This window comes from Myotis yumanensis, unplaced genomic scaffold (assembly GCF_028538775.1).
Source record: "Myotis yumanensis isolate MYYU_CA2020_CCGP unplaced genomic scaffold, mMyoYum1.0.hap1 SCAF_1, whole genome shotgun sequence".
NCBI classification, from domain to species: Eukaryota; Metazoa; Chordata; class Mammalia; order Chiroptera; family Vespertilionidae; genus Myotis; species Myotis yumanensis.
Window position 1 is genome coordinate 94851481 of NW_027223752.1, and position 24931 is coordinate 94876411.

General features: G+C 37.8%; 1 protein-coding gene across 9 annotated transcripts in view; it reads right to left on the minus strand.

Annotated features, from left to right (window-relative positions):
* The window catches only part of RALGAPA1 (Ral GTPase activating protein catalytic subunit alpha 1), a 283623-nt gene that overhangs the window by 79684 nt on the left and 179008 nt on the right, over positions 1-24931 (minus strand). For all 9 annotated transcript variants that reach the window (XM_070428039.1, XM_070428075.1, XM_070428057.1 and 6 more), the window contains 5 exons: positions 21722-21790; positions 17561-17695; positions 16735-16918; positions 6396-7257; positions 2863-2934 (listed from right to left, as the gene is read on the minus strand). In XM_070428039.1, coding sequence (XP_070284140.1) covers positions 2863-2934; positions 6396-7257; positions 16735-16918; positions 17561-17695; positions 21722-21790 — 1322 coding nt within the window. The remainder of the gene's footprint in view (positions 1-2862; positions 2935-6395; positions 7258-16734; positions 16919-17560; positions 17696-21721; positions 21791-24931) is intronic.

The window sequence follows — 24931 nt, forward strand, 5'->3', positions numbered from 1 at the left end:
CAGCCCAAGGTCCCATCAACAGATGATTGAATAAATATGTGGTACATATATACAATGGAATATTACTTAGCCATAAAAAAAGAATAAAATCTTACCATATGCAACAGCATATATGGACCTAAGTGCAGTAAGTCAGAGAAAGACAAATACCATATAATTTTACATATATGGTGAGGTTGAAGTTATATAGGTATTCTTATACAATGTTGGTAACACTAGAAATTAGTATGCTTTGGCTTAATAATTATATTTCTAGAAATCTACTATAGGGTAAGACATTTTAAAAAAATTAAATGTCCAATAACTGAGCATCATAAAAAAATTTTTTTGAAGAATATCAAAATGGCTGAGAAAAATGTTTACAATATAATATAAATTTTAAAAAAGATAACTTACTATATATTACTGACTCCAGTTTTGTAAAATAAAAAAAATTGTAAGTATATGTCTATCAAAAAAGAAATAATAAAAATACATAAGCAATTGTTAACAATAGTTTTATAAATATATGGTTTATTTTTGTTTTATAATAGCCAAAGAAATGAAACATTATTTTAAAAAGATCATTCTAAGGAAAGTTTTTTAAACAAGCACCTATCAGTTAGGAATTAAGGAAACGAATAAAGATTATACTATTCCATAAATCTGGTAGTAATAGGCATGAAGAGATAGACTATAACTTGGAAGGATAGTAACAGGGAAGTTTTGTTTTCTTTAACGGCAGATTACAAACATGCATATGGTAAGAGGAGTAAGTAGAAAATCAAGATAAAAAAGAGATAACTTTTTGAAGATCCAGAGCAGGCAGAGAAGGTGAGAAGGAAAAGTATAGATGGGGGGCGGGGAGGCTTTTCTGAAACTGAAAGAGAAGAGAAGATGGTTCAACATAGAAATTTTAAAGAGACACAGATGTAAGGCAGAGTGTTTGATGTGGGAAAGACCTGAATGATCCTATTCAAGTTGCATTCCTGTAATATATGTAGTGATGGCATGGTGGATGGCTTGTTTCAAACTAGTTCCCCAACTGTCAGAAATCACTGGGTTTAATTAATGACACTGTGTGTCAAATGTGAATGTGTGGAGGAAGACTAAAGGTTAAGAACTGCTGTTCTAGCACACTGTTCTTTCATACAGGAGGTCAAACATTTGAACTGAATTCTTAGTGAAGTTAGAATAAAGAGACCTTTTGACAATAAGGAAGGTTTTGAGTGAACAGGAATAAGAAATTTGACAAACAGTTGGGAAGACTGTTGAAGTAAAGAAGTATTAATCTACAGTAAGGCTTTATATCACACTGGTTTGATAATTTTCTCTAGTAATGTACTGCTGCCTTGGAGTAGAGAAAATACATATTAAAAATGATTCTGGCTCGGCCAGTGTGGCTCAGTGGTTGAATGTAGACCTATGAACCAGGAGGTCACAATTAGATTCCTGGTCAGGACACATGCCCAAGTTGCAGGCTGGATCTCCAGTAGGAGTGTGCAGGAGTTCGCCAATCAATGATTCTCTCTCATCATTGATGTTTCTAGCTCTGTCTACCTCTACCTTCCTCTCTGAAATCAATAAAAAAAAAAAGATTCTGATTATAGAATTGATTACTGCCATATATATAAAGTCAAATATAGAACAGTTTTTAGGGTCTTAAATATGGCATTTTAAAAGTAGGTGACAGTGTGTGAGTTTGCTAGACAGAAAGACAAGTGGAATCAGAGGTGGATGGGCATATTTATTGTGGGAAAAGTAAAAGTAAAAAACTGGAGATATGAAAGTATAAAACCCAAGTTGAGTTAAAATGTGAGAGTGAGAAATGTGGATGTTAAGGAGGTTGTAAATTTTAGATCTAAGAAATACAGGTATTTGCCCAGCCAGCCTGGCTCAGTGGTTGAGCGTCAACCTAGGAACCAGGAGGTCAGAGTTCGATTCCCGGTCGGGGCACATGCCCGGGTTGCAGGCTTGATCCCCAGTGTGGGGCGTGCAGGGGGCAGCCCATCCATGATTCTCTCTCATCATTGATGTTTCTATCTCTCTCTCCCTATCCCTTCCTCTCTGAAATCAATAAAAATATACTTTAAAAAAAATACAATTATTCTTAATAATGATGATATCCAAAATGCCGCTTTATTAATGAATTTCTAGTTATATTGCCCAAAAGCACCTATCCAAAAATTTCATTTTTATGAATCTAGAAAGGAAAGTAGCACATATACATGGATTAACCCTATGAGAATTTCAGTTAAGTAATATTTTGTTGCTTCTAGTACTGGTTTCCCATTAAATTTTATCCAGATACACCAGGAAACTATGATATAATGGGGTTTTATGCATAAAAATCCACATTACCCAGCTTGCAACCTGGGCATTTGCCCTGACCGGGAATCGAATTGTGACCACCTGGTTCATAGTGGCAATTAACTGTATTTGGATATACCAAAAGGCATATCCAAGGGCTTAAAGAGAAATCAGATTTATAGCAATAAAACCAACTACATCCATTTTCTTTATGCCATTAGTATTTTTTGTTAGGTACTAGCTTGTATTCATCAGTCATTTCAATTGGGGCCTCTTAGACTAATCAAAAAGGTATATTTGCGCCGTCTAAGTATGGGAAAACAAACAAAAAAATTTATAGGTTCAATTAAATTTCTGTAATTCAAAAGATGATTCTGAAATGCATAAAAAAGGTATAAATAATTCAAATATACCTAACATTTTGATATTTTCATATAAAAGTTTATTATTTCTAAGGTATACAATACAGTTTCTGCTCAGAAAGCTGTAACTCAGCAATACAGTACTATTCATACAAACAGAGAAATAGCTGACAGTTGACAGTTATAAATTTGAGATTTTCCAACAACTTACCACTGTCTTGAATCCAAGTTCCTAAGTTCTCTAAGTAGTTTTTCATTTTTCTTTAGGAGATGAAAGCTCCTCCTAAACAGATAAATTTATAAACATTTTCATCACCTTTGCAGTGAGTGACATGGCAGTCCCAGAAATATTTTCTATTCTACTCATGCAATTCTTCATAGTTGACTTGCCTTACCATACTTCTAACACAAAAGAGAACAGACCTTAAAAAACAAGTAAGGCCCGAGCTGGTTTGGCTGTGAATAAGGCCTATAGACTGAAGGGTCCCGGGTTTGATTTTGGTCAAGGGCACATGCCTGGGTTGAGGGCTTGATCCCCAGTAGGAGGCATGCAGGAGGCAGCTGATCAATGAATGATTCTCTCTTATCATTGATGTGTCTATCTCTCTCTCCCTCTCCCTTCCTCTCTTGAAATTAATGAAAAAAAAAAAATTTTTCAAAAAAGAAACATATGTCATTATTTCTACCCAGACCCTCATATATTTCTATCAGTGGATCATTATCTATTTCATTTTTCTTTGCAGATGCTGTGAGCTTCCCAAACTCATATCCAGAAAAAAAAAAAGAAATAAAAATACTTGTAGATTCCTTCTCAAGAGTTTCATTAGGTTAGAAAGTTTTTTCCTCATGAGAAATAAAATATTCTCAACATTGAAATCATTACCAAGTAAGCATGTGTAATATAGATGGAATTTGCTTTGTTCCTTGATTTATATTGTATTTTTTACATGTAAAAATGTATGTATAAGTTTTACCAAATATGTTCTATAGGTACAAAATGCAGCAGTCTCCCCTGCCCTTTATCCTGGTTTCAGTTACCAGTGGTCAACTGAGGTACGAAAACATTAAATAGAAAATTATAGAAATAAACAATTCATAAATTTTGCATGCCCTTTTGAGTAGCATGATGAAATCTCACTGTCCCGCTCCATCTTGCCTGGGACATGAATTATCCCTTTGTCCAGTGTATCCACATTGTATACCCTACCTGTCAGTCACTTAATAGTCACTTCGGTTATCAGAGACAGAGAAACCACATTCACATAACTTTGTTTACAGTACTATTTTATTATTAGTTATTGTTAATCTCTTACTGTGCCTAAGTTAAAAATTAAACTATTTAGAGGTATGTCTATATATGTATATGTGTGTGTGTGTATATATATATCTATATATATATGAAAAAAATATTCCATATATATGTAATACATATGAAAAAATATTCCATATACATGTAGTTATGTAGCACTATCCCATTTTAGGCATCTACTGGGAGTCTTGGAACTTATCCACTTCAGATAAGGGAGGATTACTGTATTTACAAATTGTTTATTTTAATTTTAATATTTATTGATTTTTAGAGAGAGGAAGGGAGAAATAGGGAGGGAAGAAAGATAGAGAAATAGAGACAGAGACAGAGACAGACATCAATTTGTTGTTCCACTTACTTAAGCAATCATTGGTTGATTTCTGTATGTGCCCTGACTGGGGATCAAACTGTCAACCATGGTGCATGGGAACAGTGCTCTAACCAATTGACCTACCTGGCCAGGGCCTATATGTACAAATTATAATCACAAAATCAATGCTTGCTGAGGTAAAATACAGCCTCCTGACCTTTAATTTTTCTTGAGATAATATAGACCATTCTATAGCAAAAGAGTAGAATGCATTTATATAAGTAGTAATTAACTATATTTGGACATACCATAAGGCAAATTTGTTCCTGATATAATGTGGCTTTCCCATAAGGCAGAGGATATTGCCTTCTAATAAATGGAAGGGTTTAAATCAAGTTAAACACTAAGTAAGCAAGTAGAACTACATTTCAATGCTTCACATGCATGTGAATTACTTTGATTTATTCATCTACCGATATCTTCCCACCTACTACAAATTGAACAGAAGCAATAAATTAAATGATGCTTCTTCTATTTTCCTAGTTTTCAGTTTCATAGAAATTTAAAAATTAAATGTATATTAATAACGCTTTATAACAGTGTACAATTTTAGTACTTTACGTACATTAACTAATTTAATCCTCACCATTATGTTAGTTGGGAGTTATTTCCTCCAAGTTTAAGTGACTCCAATCTGGGTCTTCTTATTTAAGTCTATGTAATGCCTTTTCATTTAACTCCTACCTAACTTACTTGAATACTTTGTGTGTTGATTGCAAGTTTTTACAACATGCATAAAAAAAAAATGATATCCAGATTCTTTTCTTGATTTGATGTTAAATCTTGAGTTAATTCCTCTGATAGAAACAAGAAAGGATCATATTAGTATTTGTCTAAAAAAATTTGTGAGGCTTCTGTGAAATAAGAAGAAATATATATTGGCTCTACCCCCAGTCCCTGACACAGAGCTCCTAAAACCCTTGTAAATTCCCGATGATGGAGGTGACAGGAACATCTTCACAGAGTTCCTAAATCCCTTAGGATTTCCTGGGTAATTGGAGAGCTTTTGTTCTAAAGAGGTGACTCTTGGTGGGCTCCTGGATAACTTCAGGATGAAGCCTTGTCACCAGAAAGAGTAACCATGATTAAAAGGTTGGTAAGTGAAATAAGCCAATCAGAGAAAGACAAGTAGCACAGGATCTCACTTATATATGGAATCTAATGACAAAATAAACTGACGATCACACAATCCAGAGACATTGAAGCATGGAACAGACTGATGAATCTTGGGGTGGGTGTGGGTGGGGAAGTGGGAAGAGATTAACCAAAGAACTTATATGCATAACCCATGGACAATAGTATGGTGAAGGCCTGGGGAGGGGGCAGGAGTGGGATCAATGGGGGGGACAAATGGGATATCTGTAATACTTTCAATAATGAAGATAAATTAAAAAACAAAACAAAAAAGTTGGAACTTTCAGCTCTAACTCGGAGTAAGGGTTAGGGCTGGAGATTGAGTGAATATCAATATGGCCATATGATGAAGCTCCATAAACATCTCTAACTATGGGGCTCACAGAGCTTCGAGGTTGGAGAACACATTGAATGTTCTGGGAGGCGAGCACACTCCAACTCGACAGAGACAGAAGCTCCTACACAGGGGACCCTTCCAGACCTCACCCTATGTACCTCTTCATCTGGCTATATGTATCCTTTAACTATCCTTTATAATAAACTGGTAAGTGTAAGTAAATGTTTTGGAGCCATTAGAGCTAATTATCGAATCCAAGGAAGGGGTTGTGGGAACCCGATTTACAGCTGGTTAGTCAGAGTATGGGTGGTCCACAGTGGGGGCAGTCTTCAGGTCTGTGTTAACTCCAGGCAGTGCTGGAACTGCATGGTGTGGAAAACCCCACATTTAGTATCAGAAGTGTTATGAATAAGAATAAAGTTTTTCCTATTAGCTTCCGTGAAGGTTGGAAAAATAAGATTATTTTCAATTGTATGCCCTATAATTTCTAAGTCAGATAGTGAGGAAGAGAACTGAGACTAAAATGCTTGATCAAAAGATAAATAAGACTAATGTATAAAAATAAATTAAGAAAAACTTCTGCTTTATTCTTACCTTTTGTCCCAGGAATTCATTCCCAATATACTAAGAAGCAATCTGCAATAATAAAATGCTGACTGAGGCTTTTGAGGTGCTGGTTCATCTTGCTCCACAGCTTTCATGTTTAAGTCATTAAAGTGTTTCTCAACAAATTCTTTTTCCTCTGTATGTTGCTTAAGGATAGCATTAATAACATCATTTTCCTGTTTTTCAGAAATGCACACAGGTTGTGGAGCAGGAATATTAAGTGAAATTCCAGTTCTCTGTAAGCACTCAGGACTGGTTACACCTAAATACTGCAAAAGTTCATCAAGGACATCTTCATCATCTCTGATTGTATCCCAAGTTGGTACAGTTTCTCTAAATCTTTTAAACTGACAGGAAATCCCATCTTTTATTGTTATATCTTCTAAGCATTCGTTAGATCTAGGCGGCTCTTCTGGCTTCTCTTGGTGAGACAATGAAAGTATGAGAGATGCAGGTTCTGACAAGCCACTTACAGGAGGTGGTCCATATAGGATGGCAGAATCCCATGAATATTTTCCAGAAAGATCACGTACTATGATTCTGACATTTGAATTGGCTGATGCAAGACCAGCAGATAAACCTCCTCCAGGTATACTCTCTTCTGATCTGATCTGAATACAGGACACTAAGGTTGTATTGTTCAACACGAAGAACTGGATATTTGGACTCTCAAAGAGTTCAGGAGAAAGTTCAGTACTTTCACTGTAATGATTGTCATGATTTTCACACACCTGACTTGTTAACATAGCAGGACCACCACTCATTGGATAATGGCCCAAGTGATTTACCAGATGTGTAATAACAGTGCGAGCAGCTATAGAAATTAATCCTTGTTGCATCTGAGTTTTCACTAGAATAAAAAAAAATAAGTGAGTGGGAATACTGTTGCTTCCTAGGATGTCATATAGCAATGAGACACTAGACAACAAATAGGGACATTATCAAAATCACACTCAAATACTTCAGTAATTATTATTTCCAATATAGGTTATATTACAGAAATGATGGCAAATAACAAAACTGTTCTTTAGTGAAGTTTTGCTGTTAATTTTATAAAGAGCCCCTTTTTGAAATTTTTGCTTATGGATTCTTAATTTAAAGTGAAGTCTTTAAATGTACATCATGCCTTAAAAGAAGGATCAAAAGTATTAGAAATCACTTGAAATCACTTAGCACATAGATTAGAAAGCCAATGAAATCCAACTGATAAGTTTATCTCATGAGCAGATTCAGAACAGTTTGCAGCATGCCTTAAATTTCACTTAATTATGACTTTTATCAATGATGTAAAAGTTTCAGAGAAAAGTGATCTTTCACTAAACTTTAAGAGTTGTGATCAATTTAAACAGTGAGCGTAGCCAGTATATGCTAAGGAAGCTTTATTTTAAAGAAAAAAATATCTTATGGCCCTGCATATGTTTTTTCCCTCCTAAGGTATCCTTCAGCACATTGTGGTCTAGTCTGAGCAGTTAGTTGTATGTAAGAAGCATTTCCCCCCTTGCTTAAGCACATTAGAGAAAGCAAATAGATAAGGAGCATATCCATGTGAGTAACTTAAAAAAAAAATCATAGGAAACAGTAAAAAAGAAAAAAACTCAAAAAACATTGCAATATGAGGCCTGAAAAGGCAGGGTGCCTAATGGCAGAACCTAAAGAAAGAAAAGAGAGGGGACAAAGAAGACAGAGAACACAAAAAGAGGGTGTAAAGGGAGGAAGAAAGAAGTAGAGATAGACAATAACTTGTCAAAGTCCACTAGTCCAAGAATGCTAGTGTCATTCTAAGGAGGGTTGATGTGGAAACCAATTTTGGAATGAATGGTGTCAAGAAATGGGGACAATTTAGTGATGTTTATCTTGACACTTTTTACCTAGGAGATGGAAGGAGAGCTGCCTGTGGTAAATAAGTACTAATCATTTATGTAGGAAGAGGACTTTGGTTGGTTGTGTGTGTGTTTACAGTATTCTGGTCTTAGTTATAGACATGATTCAGAATGATTGTGTCTCTGGATTTACAGAGTGATCAGAGTATTGTTTATATTCTGGAAGTGAATCATTTGGGAATACTATAGTCTAGCTGCTAGAATAAATATAGGTTGATCAAAGTATTATCTATATCAATAAATTCCTTAATTTTAAGTGTACTTTGTGATGAATTTTGGTAACTGTATAGAACTGTGTAACCACAAACATAATCAATATATAGTAAAATTACTACATGAAAAAAGGATAAATCTACCCTAACTAGTTTGGCTCAGTGGACAGAGCATTGGCCGGAAGACCAAAGGGTCCCGGGTTCGATTCTGGTCAAGGACACGTACCTTGGTTGCAGGCTCCTCCCTGGCCCGGGCCCTGGTTGGGGCACGTGCAGGAGGCAACCAATCAATGTGTTTCTCTTACATCGATGTTTCTCTCTGTCTTTCCCTCTCTCTAAAAGATCAATGGAAAAATATTCTCAGGTGAGGATTAAAAAAAAAAAAAGGACACATCTTAGTTTATGTAAATTATATCTCAATAAAACCAATTTTATAAGTTTAAAAGGAGACTAGCTTGTGCATTGCTGGTGATTACTTTATAAAAAAAGGCAAGAGAGCTCTGGCAGGTGTTGCCAAATGGTTAGAGTGTGAGCCCATGCACAGGAGGGTCGCAGGTTCGATTTAGGGTCAAGGGCATATACCTGGGTAGCAGGTTCAATCCTTGGCCCAGCTCAAGCGCGTGCAAGAGGCAACCAATTGATGTTTCTTTCCCTCTCTATCCCTCCCTTCCACTCTCTCTAAAAAATTAATGGAAAAAAAGGAGTGAAGATTAATAACAATAAAAAAAAAAAGGCAAAAGAGAACAGTTACATTTTTAAGGCTATAGCCATAAAGATTCAGAACACCACTGGGTATAGGCAGAGTTAGCAACAACCCAGCCACTAATATTAATAACATCATCTCCATTATTCCACTCTATAAAAGAACAGTTTTCTTTGTTTGGGCTATGGTTGATTTTGAAATGTTGTCAAGCATCAAAATTTCAATCTTCTTCCATTATCAATCAAGTTTTACGTCTACATAGATGTACATATGAACATTTTTCAATTTACTTAAAAACTCAATTACACTGAGCTGTTCCAGCCATTATATTTATGGCTAGTTTCAAAAACCAGTTATCCAACACTAGAGAACAACACTAAATAATTAACCTTAATTCAGTTCTACATTTTCAAGACTATAAGCAAAGTAAAAAGATATGTCACTAGCTGATGAGAAACAGGGGGTAGCTTGCTTTTTCTTCTCTAATTACAACTTAGAGTATAATAAATATTAACACTATAAGGGGCCTTACAGATACCCTAGCCAGTACTTATTTTCTATCTGAGGACAAATAGGTTCACAGAAGTTAAGCAATATGCCTGTTTTCTATAGAAGATTTTTACATTAGTACTAGTCTTTTGCTTCCCAGTGCAGTGTTATTTCCAACCACAACTCTGACTTACATATTTTTTTCTCTTTTGTTCAACTGCCTTTTCTTTTGGCAAATCACTGACATATGCAAACACCGAATTCCATTTTTTCTGTGTACAGTAACTTCAAAAAGCATTACTTAGCATAAATAATTAAATATATGGCCATTATCAACTGAAAACACTCATTTAAATAAGACTAAATTTATTTTAAACTAGAGCCTGGTGCACAGATTTGTGCACCAGTGGGTCCCTCGGCCTGGCCTGCAGGGATTGGGCTGAAACCAGCAGTCCAACATCCCCCGAGGAGTCCTGGATTGCAGAGGGCGCAGGCCAGGTCGAGGGACCCCACCGGTGCATGAAACTTTGCACTGGACTTCTAGTATGCATATAAGATCTTTGGTTACTCTCTTCCCGCCCTCCTCCCTTCCTCCTTCCCCCCTTTCCTCTGAGATTCATCAGTCTGTTCCATGTTTCCATGCCTGTGGTTTCTTCTCCTGTGTTGAGCGTCTTTCCCCTGGTGGTCAGTGTGCATTATAGCTACTGGCCGGTCAGCCGGTAGCTTAGGCTTTTATATATATAGATGGTAATAAAACATAATTAAAGATTTAAAAATTTTTGATGTAGCAAAATACTTTTCTGTTCTTTATTTTCTTTTTTATTTTGAATAAGCTTACAACGGTGACATGTATTTTTTATTTGTTTTCAACACAGAAGCAAATTATCTTTGTTTCTAGCTAAACCAGGGCAATGGGAACAACAGATCTTTCTGATTCAAATTCTCTAGAGAGCATTCCTTTTGCAAGTTTACAGATGAGTAAACCTCACATGCTAATTAGGACCCATGGACCTTTGTTTTAAAATTTTTTTTGTATATTTTATTGATTTTTTACAGAGAAGAAGGGAGAAGGATAGAGAGTTAGAAACATCCATGAGAGAGAAACATTGACCAGCTGCCTCCTGCACACTCCCCACAGGGGATGCGCCTGCAACCAAGGCACATGCCCTTGACCAGAATCGAACCTGGGACCCTTCAGTCCGCAGGCCGACGCTCTATCCACTGAGCGAAACCGGCCAGGCCTTAACATTTTTTAAAAAAAAATACGTTTTACTGATTTTAGAGAAACAAGAATGAAGAGAGAGAGAGAGGGAAGGAGAGAGAGAAACACTGATTAGCTGCCTCCTGCATGGCCTCCACTGGGGATAGAGCCTGCAACCTGGGCATGTGCCCTGACCAGGAATCGAACCTGGGACCTCTTGGTGGATGGGTTGACACTCAAACACTGAGCCACATCAGCCAGGTGTGACCTGTTTTATTTAAGCAGAGAATCATTTTTTGCAGAAGCAAGAGAGTATAATTTAATAGATCACAGAAAATAGAGAATTCTTGATGTCTCTGACTTGCTCTGTGATCATGGACAATTACATAAACTCTTTAAGACCCATTTTTCTCTAAGAATAACAGACTTTTTGTAAAAATAAACTGAAAACTCATAGACAAAGTTAAATATAACAAAATAATATAAATCCTTCAATTTTGAGAGCATTCTAAATAACATAGGTTTTATGAGTTCCTTTTTAAAACCTGCTTATAAATAAACTGTAGGAATGAGCCAGCTCTTTCCCTAAATCATAAACACCTAAGTCCAGGTACCAGTCCATCTATAGATTCTCTTCCCAAAGGAAGTATTAGTGGGCATGCAATATAAATGAGTTTATTCATAAATCTGTCATAATTATTAATATTATTCATATTAAAAATACATTTAGATTTCAGATATAGGCAAAAGCATTTTCTTTCTTAAGTAGTTTCTCTAAATTTAGAATATGTAAATACAAAATGATAAAAATCTCTCAACATTTTAATTGGGAGGATAGATTTATTTAGATTTACTTTTGAGTTATAAACTATAGAACATATCTCTCTTCTATAAATATGCTTAGATATAAAGAAAATGTATGAAATGCTCTAATTTAGAAATTCAAAATGAAATTCTAAACTAACTGGCCTTGTGAGAATATGCAAAATGAAGATATCAATGCTGCTAAGGCTTTGTGTAACCAGCATTCATTTAAAAAGTCTATTCAGGGTTGTCTTTTCAGATTGTCAGATTAAACAAACCTAACAGCATTTGCAGCAAATCCATAATTACAGATTATTATGGCACACAAAAGCAACAAGACATAAAAAGCTGCTGCAATTCACTGCACTCTAATAGAACATGCAGAGGAAGTTAATTTTGGCAAATGCTTTAAATATTAGCTTTGCATAATATGTATAGGTGAAACTATAATTAGGACAGAATGAATTCTTTGGAGCCTCCTTTCACTCCGACTCTGCAAATGATGACTTTTTGCTAATAAGACTACTGCCATTTGACAAAAAGCCAACTTCACTACCTTTCTTTATTCTTTAGTAAATTTAATAATTACAGCTACTCCTGCCAATAGTTCTGAAATCAGACTTGTTCAATCCAATACTGAGCTTATTAGGGACACTTTATGTTTAGAAATCTTTGGCCAAAAAAGTACTTGAAGATGATGAAGCATGCCTTAGACAAGGGCACAATGATTAGTCATTTTCTCCACATTAAAAAACCCAAAATGCAGCATGTAGTCACCACAGATCACAGAATCACCTGCTGTTAGTTCACAGCTGTTCCTAAAAGCTTCTGCATTTATCTGGCCCTTGATACCTTTAAGAAAGTCCAAAGGGAATAACTGAATACATTTAGAATAGTATTCCACAGAGTATCTGGTACCAATATAAAGTTCATCTACTTAAATTTTTACCTTTGTGTCTTTAAAGTGACTGTTGTTAACAGTACAGTAAATTTGGTGTGAAATACAATAAAACTTCCCTTTACATAGTAAACCATTTATTTCACTGTTTAAGAAATACACTATACTGCCCTTAATCAAACTTTCATCATTTTACACCTTTAAAAATGCAAAAACTGTGCCCACCAATAGACAAGTGGATAAAAACAGCTGAGATATCCTATATAATAAAAGGCTAATATGCAAATCAACCGAACAGCGGAACAACCGGTCGCTATGATGCACACTGACCACCAGGGGGCAGACGCTCAACACAGGAGCTGCCCCTTGGTGGTCAGTGCGCTCCCACAGCCAGAAGCTAGGCTCACAGCTGGTGAGCAAAGCGGCGGTGGCGGGAGCCTCTCTTGCCTCGAAGGCAGCACTAAGCCGTCAGTCGGACATCCCCTGAGGGCTCCTGGACTGCAAGAGGGTGCAGGCCAGGCTGAGGGACCCCGCCCCGAGTGCAAGAATTTCGTGCACCGGGCCTGTAGTGTACACACACACACACACACACACACACACACACACACGGTAATAAAAAGGAATGAAATCTTACAATTTCTGACAGAATAGATGGGCCTAGAGAGTATTATGCTAAGTGAAATAAGTCAGAGAAACAAATACCATATATATATAGTCAGACAGAGAAACAAATACCATGTGATTTCACTTATATGAGGACTCTAAAGAACAAAATAAAGAAACAGAAACAGACTCACAGACAACAGAAAATAAAAATAAATTTATAGTTATCAGAGTGGAGGGGGTTGGGGGACTGGGTGAAAAAGGTGAAGCGATTAGGAAGTACAAACTGGTAGTTATAAAACAGTTATGGGGATGTAAAGTACAGCATAGGGAATATAGTCAATAATATAATAACTAAGAATGGTGCTAGGTGGGTACTTGAAATACTGGGGGGGATCACTCCGTAAATTAAAATTTTCTAAACACCATGCTGTACACCTGAAACTAATCTATAATAATAAAAGGGTAATATGCTAATTAGACCAATGTCTTCTGGACGTCATTCCAGACGTCCTTCCTGACAAAGCTGGGGCCGGAGGGAAGCCAGCCGGGTCCCAGGCGCCTGCAGGTGGCTCTGGGAAAGCTAGCCCAGGTCCCAGGTACCTGCTGGCAGCTGGAGGAGGGAAGCCTAAATCCCGGGTGCCAGAGGGAAGCTGGTGCCGGCAACCGGGGGAAGGAAGGCCTATTCTTGCACGAATTTTCGTTCCTCGGGCCTCTAGTATAAAATAATAGTGAATGTCAATTTTAATTGAAAAATACATTTTTAATGCAAAAGGCAACTAACTTTTTCATATAACTTTGTTTTTAGATAAAATAAACTCTATTTTACTATGCCAAATCTAGAAAAATAATTATAAGTTGAGATATTAATTATTGTCTAAATATTTTGTACTGTCCAGTATATCTCTATTATATCTGAACTATTTCATTTGTATATTATGTGGTAGACAAACTATTACCAACTTGTGGTCAACTCAAAATACTATCATGATCACATCTTAGATGTTTTAATCATTTATAACTACTCTGCCTTTAAAACTCAAACCTTCCTTTAATTTTGTTTTGTAGAGTCTTTGGAGTTGGATAGGACAGAAGTTGGTAGGATCCCAGACACTATCCTGCTGCAGCTCTACTTTAAAAAGTTTTACAAACAGGGCTTCCTTGTGAAATTTATTTGAAGAAGTTTCACTGCTTAAAAACTCACTTTAGAAACCACTGTCCTAACATACTGATTCCCTTAAGTCAGTAGTGGTTCTCAATCTTGGCCGCACATTAGAATCACCTGGGAATCTTTTTAAAATCCTGATTTCTGGGCCTCACCCTCCAGAAATTCTGTTTCTTTGTTACTAATGTTGTGGCACCACCCCATAACAAAGAAACAGAATTTCCGGAGGATGAGGCCCAGAAATCAGGATTTTAAAAAGATTCTCAGGTGATTCTATTGTGCAGCCAAGGTTGAGAACCATTGCCTTAACTAGTCTTCAACTTTGGCCGCATATTCATCACCTGCAAGGCTTTTAAAAATCCCAGTAATCCCAGATCAATATATCAAAATCTTTATTGACAGGATGAGTGAGCATCAGTATCCTAATGTGAAGCCAAGGCTGAGAATCATTGTTCTAACTTCTTATTACCAACCATATCTACTTTCTGACTCACTGGATCACTCCATTTTCTTCCAATTTATTAGCCATTTACCAAGCTTAGATTCCATGGTTACACCATATACCAATATTCTGAAAGTCATAGTTTGTGTTTCTGCCATATCCACCTTACTGAATGTTGATTGGTGCAAACAAAACTTTGTAGTTTTTTCTTTTTCTTTCAGGCCCTCAAAAACTTCTCTTAATCCCCCTAGTTTACTTCCATCTTCTTTTTTCTGGTCTCAGAAGAAGGGCTAATGATAGCACCTACACTCTCCAGCTCACATGTCAGCAACACTTCACTCTACTAATGCTGATCACCTTCCTACCTTCCTTCTCACCTTCTTCATCTTATAATTAATTTCAACTCCCTTAATCCTTAAAAAAATCCCTTAACCCCAAATCATCCTTTAGTTTACCTACTGTTTTATCACTTATCTTTTTTAAAGTAGTCAAGCTTCTTTAAAGAGTAGTTTTGACAGATGGCCCTACAGTACTTCCTTAACTCCTTTTGTTCCTCAACCCATAGATATCCGCTTCTGCCTCCTACTTCTCTGCTGAAACTAAAGCAGACATACTTGTCAGTGTTTTATACCTGACCTCTCTATCATTTAATACTGCTGGCCAATCTTTTAAAAATCTTTCTCTTTGTTTCTGAAAATTACTCTCTCCTGTTTTTCCTTCCTTTCCAACTTTTTCTCCTCAGAACACACACAAACGTAAATATATATTCCTCTCTGCTAAGATCTAGACCTGTATATACAACAAAATGTCCACTAGATATCTTCATGCAAATATCCAATGGGCACCCTGAATTAAACCATTCCCAACACTGCCCTCATTTCCCCTCCCAAGCCTCTGAACTCTTTCGCGTTCTTGGTCTAGTTTGGGGAAAATCTATCTAATTTAAGCCTTTAACAACTCTTGGTTGGACTATTGCAACAGCCTCATGATTTGTCTCTTTATTTCTGAGTTAACTTCCCTCAAATCAGTCTAACATACTAGATCAGCAAACTTCTCTGTAAGAGGCCAAATTATTTTCTGCTTTAGGGCCACAAAATCTCTGTCGCAACTACTCAACACTACAGTTTTTGTACAAAAGCAGCCATAATGATACATAAATGAACAGCATGGAGATGTCCCAATAAAACCTTATCTATAGAAACAGGTGGCAGGTGTGGGCCATAATTTGCCAACTCCTGTAAAATATTGTCAAAGTGCTCTTAATACTAATTCTATCATGTATATCACCTCTTAACCCCTTCAATAAACTGGATTCCTCTGAGCTACCTCTGTATCCTGAATGCACTTTTATTTTTATACTCATAAGGTTGTTTACATCTTTGCCTTACCCTTATATCAAATAGTAAACTCTGAATGTAGAAGCAATGTGGCTTTAAAATACCTTACTGAAGTCACTATGGACCAAGAACTGTGCAAAAGGTTTTATACATATTATTTTATTTAGTACTTAAAACGACCCTATGAGGGAATAAATATTATCCGCACTTTATAAATAAGAATACAGACATAGTCACTCAGCTATTTAATGAGAGTCAAAATTCAATACCATGCCTGCCAGACTCCAAAGCTAAATCTCTTATTCAATCATAGAAATCCTATGATATAGAAAGTAAAATATCAAAAATAATTTATCAGAATAACTTAGTTAGAAGTATAAAGGGAATGTCATCACATGTAATCTTAGCAATTGTGTATATAAAGTTATTTCTTAAACTGAAAATAAAATTTGCAGTAATATACATGGTGAGGTAAACAACTACAAAGTAAAATATGTAACATCCATCCTCACTCATCATTTCTACCCAAGGTCTAAAATCATGCCTTGAGAGAACCCAAACAACAATACTGTCCTGAAGAAAATCCATTTTACCTTCTGTCACTGGTTGGAGTTTAGAAGATCGTTCTGAATCAGGAGAGTGCAGAGGTTCAGGTTCTTTCAGACTTTCCAAATGCAGAAAGGGATCATAATCTACAGATGCCAAGTCTGATAGGCTTATTGGAAAATACTTCGGATTGCTAAAACATTGAGCTCCATAAACACATCCATGTAGTACCTGAAAATACAGGGGAGAAACATACAAGTTTTCCTTTTCAGTAAAAATAAATAAATTAAATTAAAAAGAGAAAAAAGTCCACTGGTAATAGAAGAGCTTGACAAAATTTTAAATAGTTTAAAACTTAGCTCTTTGATCACAGTAAAATTTAATACCTCGTAAGAAGAAGTAGTAAAATTTAACTAATGATGCTTATATTCAACAAAGATTTGACTTTTCAAAATCTGGCAATAATATAACAGTGTACTGTAGAAACTACTTTTTAATTATCAAGGTACTATAAGATAAATTTATGTTCTTATAAAATACCTAGTCTAAATGAAAACACTAAGAAATGTTATTTCTTTAGATTTTATAAACCCTTGGTTGCCAAAACCGGTTTGGCTCAGTGGATAGAGCGTCGGCTTGCGGACTGAAAGGTCCCAGGTTCGATTCCGGTCAAGGGCATGTACCTGGGTTGCGGGCACATCCCCAATAGGAGATGTGCAGGAGGCAGCTGATCGATGTTCCTCTCTCATCGATGTTTCTAACTCTCTATCTCTCTCCCTTCCTCTCTGTAGAAAATCAATAAAATATATTTAAAAAAAAAAAACAAAAAAAAACCCTTGGTTACCAAATAAATAATAAAGCAAAGAAGTTTACCTTATAAATGCAATTAAGGACAGATTTTTCTATTTTATCATTTTCTGCTCCCGATGCATGGACTGGTTGGAGCAGTGTCTTGAGGGGTAAGGCCATGATCCAGTCCAAAAGGCACAGAAGTAAAGATACCACCAACTGTAACAACAAAAAAGATCATTATTATTGTCAACTCATAAAGTAAGAGTTTAATACTTAACAGAAATTCACCAATTAATTTTTTTGTTGTTAATCCTCACCAGGATATTTCCCCCCACTGATTTTTAGAGAGAATGGAGGGAGGGATGGGCTGGGGGTGGGGGGGGGGGGTGGGGGGAGGGAAGGGGGGAGTGCAGCACTGGGGAAGAGAGAGAGAGAGAGGGAGGGAGTAACATCGACGTGAAAGAGACACATTGATTAGTTGCCTCCCGCATGTGCCCTGACCAGGACTGGAGATTGAATCTGCAACCCAGGTACATGCCCTTGACTGGAGTCAAGCCCGAGACCCTTCAGTGTGCAAACAGATGATCTAACCATTGAGCACCACCGGCCAGGGCTCACCACCTTATTTTTTGTTTTCCAAATTTATTTCAGAAACTATCGATCCTAAATTGCAACATTAATATTTATCTAAACCTAACTTTTAAGATGTTTTTATTGTGGGTTTCAGTGCAAGCACAATGAAAAATAATAAAATAATGAAAATAGGAATATTAAATTTCTTTAATTAAAACACACATTGAGCTTAAAAAATAATAGGCTTCAATTAGCTATACTTATTTAACTGCTCAAGGAATGAAATACAAATGAAAAGTTTTAGTCCATAAATATTACAATCACTTCCACATTCCTCTTCTAATTTAACACCTCACTGAGTACCCTGCCAGAAAGACTAGACTATCTTAACCATATTCTGAAACTGTTATTAATATTTAAAATAAATGTTTCCACTAGATTCTTTTAAACTAATGGATGTTATAACCAAAACACCTTTATCAAAATGTGAAGTAAAATAGCAGTACCTCTGTGGCCCATTTTGTTGTACAAGGAATCACAATTAGAGCCTTAAAAGCATTAATCAAGTAGCAGTAAGAGATCTGTTGATTTTTAGACTGAAAGACTAATTTTCCAACTCAAGGAGTAACGCTGGTCTAAATCTCCCAACATGTTCTCCAAAAAAACAATAAAGAACAAAAAGAACCAATAAGACATCACAAAACCAGTAAGACATCACAAAACCGCAGTTTAACCAGAAAACAGAACATCCAAATTTCAAATTATATGTAAGTAGAAAGTATCAGAAATCCCAGCAAGCTTTTTCCCATTCTCCTAGTGTAAGCTTTCATGAAGAGCAAGGGCAGTTTGGGGAAAACTGCAAGGAAGAAGGGAACTAGGTACAAACGTAAAACCACTCAGAAAGAAAAAGACCACCCTAAGTGTGAGTACTGTGGTACTGACCACCACCTGTTAATAACAAACATTATCGTAAAGCTAATGAAGAGCACTAACAGAATTGCAATGCCAAAATATAATTCCTGATGGATTTAAAGGCCACAGAGAAAACAGAATTGCACTGTTAAACTTAATTAAGTGAGAACTAGAACTGTGGGCTGAAACTAGGAATACTATTAGGGAAGAATGTTGAAAGATAATGCCAGAAGTAAAAAGGAAAGAAAAATTGAGATGCATGACAGAGAAACATGAAAAAGAGGTAGGTGAGATAAAAGGTGACAAAAGCAGGGTTGGAATCCTGAATGCAATTTTTTCATTGACTATCACGTAGTGATAAAAGAACTATTACAATAGTCAGTGTAAGGAGACAGAAGAGAATCAACCAACTAAACAAAAGACATTAAACAACAAAAAATAAATAAAGAGAAAGAAAAAATAAGAGATCTCTACCAGAAGATTCAAGAAATAAAAGGGAAATTCAAACCCAGATTAGGAATATCAAACAACCAACAAGGAAGGATATTATCTACACTAATAAAAGAGAAACATGGTAATTAGCGTACGACCGCTACCTTTTTCATTGGCTAATCAGTGAGTATATGCAAATTAACTGTCAGCCAAGATGGCGGCCGGCTGCCAGGCAGCTGGAAGCGAACATGAGGCTTGCTTGCTGCAGTGACTGCAGACTCCAACGTTCCCCGCCTGTGCTGCCGGCCTCTGAGCTGGCAGTTTGAAACATTCTAACAAATATAGAAGCTAAACAAAACTGCAGGGATCTCAGAGCTGGAGTTATACATTGTTTCGATTATAGAACCAAACAAACCAGCAGCGGAAGCCTCAGAGCTAGAGCCAGAGCTAAAGATGGCCCAGAATAAAAAGAAAAAAAAAGAAAAAAAGGATCGGTTGGGAGTTTCAGTCAATCGCCAGCCTTAAGGCAGCCCTCAGCCCCTCACCCAGACTGGCCAGGCACCCCAGGGGGGACCCCCACCCTGATCCAGGACACCCTTCAGGGCAAACCAGCCAGCCCCCAGGCCTCTATCCTATATAGTAAAAGGGTAATATGCTTCCCAGCACCGGGATCAGCGGAGCAGCGAGGCCTCCTGGCACCGGATCAGCGTGACAGGGGGCAGCGCCCAAACCCCCTGATCGTCCTGCGGCTCTGTGTGTGACAGGGGGCGGCGCCCCCCCCCCCCGCCACAGGCCCTGCTCTGTGTGTGACAGGGTAGAGCCATAACCTCCCCATCGGCCCTGCCCTGAGTGTGACAGTGGCGGCGCCCCAACCCCCTGATCGGCCCTGCTCTGTGGGTGATAGAGGGCGGCGCCCCAACCCCCTGATCCGCCCTGCTCTGTGTGTGACAGGGTAGAGCCATAACCTCCCCATCGGCTCTGCCCTGAGTGTGACAGTGGCGGCACCCCAACCCCCTGATCGGCCCTGCTCTGTGGGTGATAGAGGGCGGCGCCCCAACCCCCTGATCCGCCCTGCTCTGTGTGTGACAGGGGGCGGTGCCCTAACTCCCCTATCGGCCCTACTCTGTGAGTGACAGGGGGGAGCTCCCCAACCCCCTGATGGGCCCTGCTCTGTGCATGACAGGGGGGAGCTCCCCAACCCCCTGATGGGCCCTGCTCTGTGAGTGACAGGGGGCAGCACCACAACCCCCTGATGGGCCCTGCTCTGTGCGTGACAGGGGGTGGCGCCGCAACTTCCCCATCGACCCTGCCTTGAGTGTGACAGGGGGCGGTGCCCCAACCCCCCAATCGGCCCTACCCTGAGCGTGACTGAGGGTGGCATTGCAACCTCCCGATCCACCCTGCTCTGTGCATGACAGGGGGCGGTGCCCCAATTCCCCAATTGGCCCTGCTCTGAGCCTGACCAGGGGCTGCACCTAGGGATTGGGCGTGCCCTCTGCCACCCGGGAGCAGGCCTAAGCCAGCAGGTTGTTATCTCCCGAGGGGTCCCAGACTGTGAGAGGGCACAGGCCGGTCTGGCCCCCCGCCCCCCGAGTGCACAGATTTTTGTGCACCGGGCCTCTAGTTAATAGATAAAAGTGAAGATGAGCCCTAACCGGTTTGGCTCAGTGGATAGAGCTTTGGCCTGCGGACTGAAGGGTCCCAGGTTCGATTCCAGTCAAGGGCATGTACCTTGGTTGCGGGCACATTCCCAGTAGGGGATGTGCAGGAGGCAGCTGATTGATGTTTCTGTCTCATCGATGTTTCTAACTCTCTATCCCTCTCCCTTCCTTTCTGTAAAAAATTAATAAAAAATATATTTAAAAAAAGTAAAAGGGAAGACGAATATGGAAGAGTCATTTGTTAAATGACATATGATGTATATTATGTGTAGAAATAAAGTAACTAAAAATGGAGGTGAAGAGAGAGCTAGAGAAAAGTAAAATAAGATCATTTATCTTTATTGTTGAAAGTATTATATATGTCCCACTTTCCCCGCCATTAATCCTGTTCAGTCCGCCCCCACCCCGTCCCAGGCTTTCACCACCTAATTGTCTGTGTCCATGGGCTATGCATATATACATACAAGGTCTTTGGTTGATTACCTCATACCCACCCATCCTCCCCCGTCTTCCCTCTGAGATTCCACACTCTATTCCATTACAGTCGATTTTAAATACAAGATGAATTAATATTTACCATGTAAATATATATAACTTTGCAATTTTAAAATATAAATATTTTACTATGTAAGAATATTAAATAGCAAAGAAAGTTTTTAATTACTCTCTTGTCCATTTCATAAGATGAAGCTTCTGTACTTGGCAAAAGATGGGTAATAGTGGCTATCAGGATCTATAATCAAAAAAAAAAAAAGAAAAGAAAAAAAAGCACAAAATATATTAAACTAATGTTCATTCTAAAACATTAATGTTAATGTAAAAACAATATAAAATCTATTGCGGCAAGGTTATTCTGAAACATTAACATTTATTTCAAGGTAATTTTTAATATGTAATCTTTTCAAGTACATTAACTATCAATTATTTACAATCTTCATTTATAGAACCAACATTATATATGTGTTAACTATGAATGGATTTCTCATAAACTCAACTCATGAATCAATATGTATAAACACACAGTAATATATGTTCTAATAGAAAATTAAAATACATATAGAAAAGCAAAAAGATTTATAAAAATCATCTGCAATTCTGTCACTGAAGATATCTATCCTACTCAACATATTAGGTATAGAAGGAATATACGTCAACATAAATAAAGGCCATAAATGACAAGCCCATAGTTAATATCATATTCAATGGTGAAAAGCTAAAAGCCTTTCATCTAAGTTCAGGAATACAAGGATGTCCACAATTGCCATTTCCATTCAACATGGTACTAGAAGTCCTACCACGGCAAGTGGGCAAATAAATAGCACCTAAATCTGAAAGAGAGAAGTACAATTATTTGTTTGCAGATGACATGATATTATATATAGGAAACCGTAAACACTGCACCAAAAAACTGTTACAACTATAAATGAATTCCGTAAACTTGCAGGATACAAAATCAAAATACAAAAAACTGTTGCATTTCTATACACAAGCAACAAACTATCATAAAGAGAAATTAAGAAAGATATCCCTATTTACAGTAGCATCAAAATCAATAAAATAGGAATACAGTTAATTAATGAGGTAAAAGACCTGCACACTGAAAACTATAAAACACTAATGAATGAAGAAAGACAGTACCATGTGAATCCACTTATATGTGGAATCTAATGAACAAAATAAACTAACAAACAAAGTGGACAGACTAATGGATACAGAGAACAGACTGACAGCTGTCAGAGGAGTGGGGGTTGCGGCCTGAGTGAGAAGGGTGAAGGGATTAAGAAAAAAAGAAAAGAAAGAAAGACTCATGGACACAGCAATTTTCACCATTTCATTTAAAGGAAGCACTCTACAGCTTCTCTTTGGCATATCTGAATTGTCAGCATCACTATTCTTACACTTTGCAGCCTTTATTAGTAAAATAAGGTTTACTGAAAACAGGCATTGGGATACCATGACAGATGATCCAATAACTGAGATGGCAACTAAATGACTAATGGTTGAGTAGCATGTACAGTGTGAATACGCTGGACAAATTGATGATTCATATCCCACTGGAGAAGGACAATGTGAGATTTTATCATACTACTCAGAACAGTGTACTATTTAAAACTTAGTATAAATTGTTCATTTCTCAAATTTTCCATTTAATATTTTCAGATTACAATTGGCCATGAGTAATTAACATTGCAGAAAGCAAAACTGTGGATAAGGGAGGACTAATGTAAATGGAAAGATATTCCATGTTTTAGATTGGGAAAATTAATATTGTTCAATTGTTCATACCACCCACAGCGATTTACTCATTCAATGAAATAAAAAATTCCAATGGCATTTTTCTCAGAAACAGAAAAAACTATTTTAAAATTTGTATGGAACCACAAATAAAGAGCCAAAGCCATCTTGAGAAAGAAGAAAGCTGGAGGCATCACACTTCCTGATTTCAGGTTAATTATAAAGCTACTAGAGGCCTGATGCACGAAATTCGTGCACAGGAGGGGGGTGTTCCTAGCCTGGCCTGAACCCTCTCCAATCTGAGATGTCCCTCTCACAATCCAGGAACTCTGGCTCCTAACTGCTCACCTGCCTGCCTGCCTGATTGCCACTAACCGCCTCTGCCGGCCTGCCTGATCGCCCCTAACCGCCTCTGCCAGCCTGCCTGATTGCCCCTAACCGCCTCTGCCTGCCGGCCTGATTCCTCCCCTGCCGACCTGACCGCCTCATAACTGCTTACTCCCCTGCACCAGCCTGATTGCACCCCTAACTGCTTGCTCCCCCGCACCGGCCTGATCTCGCCCCTAATTGCTTGCTCCCCTGTGCCAGCATGTTCTCACCCCTAACTCCTTGCTCCCCTGCTGGCCTGACTGCCCCTAACCACCTCTGTCTCAGCCCCCACCTCTGTGGCTTTGTCTGGAAGAAAGTTGGATGTCCGGAAGATGTCTGGTCGACCTGGTCTAATTAGCATATTACCCTTTTATTAGTATAGATAGTAATAAGAATGATGGTAAGGTACACAGGCAAATAGAAAAGCAGATCAGAATAGAAAGCCTATACACAAACCCACACTTACATGGTCAACTCATTTTTAAAAAGTTCACCAAGAACACACATTGAGGAAAGGAAAGTCTCTTCAATAAATGGTGCTGGGAAAACTAAGTAGCTATATACAAAAGAATAAAACTGCATCCATATCTTATACCACTCACAAAAATTAACTCTAAATGAATCAAAGACTTAAGTATAAGGCTTGAAGCCATGAAACTCCTCGAAGAAAACACAGGGAAAATGATTCCTGACATTGGTCTTCGCATTGATTTATTGGAAAAGACACCAAAAGCAATGGTAATAGAGCTAAAACAAACAGGTGGGACTACATCAAACTAAAGAGCTTTTACAAAGCAAAGGAAAAAATAAAAATTAAAAGGATAACCGATGAAATGGGAGAAAATATTTGCAAACTATGCATTGAATGTAGGGTTAGTATCCAAAATATATAAGAAACTCATACAACTTAATAGCAAAAAACCAAATAATCCAATTTTAAAATGGGCAGAGGACCCAAATAAACATTTTCCAAAGAAGACATTGAAATCATTACTAGCTATAAGAAAAGTGATCAACATCACTAATCACCAGAGAAATGCGATTCAAAAGCACAATGAGAAAGCACCGCATATCTGTTAGGAGGGCTATTTTCAAAAAGACAAGAGGTGCCCTAGCCAGTTTGGCTCAGTGTATAGAGCATCAGTCTGTGGACTGAAGGGTCCCAGGTTCGATTCCTGTCAAGGGCACATGCCCGGGTTATGGGCTCGATCCCCAGTAGGGGGCAGGCAGGAGGCAGCCAGTCAATTATTCTCTCTCATCATTGATGTCT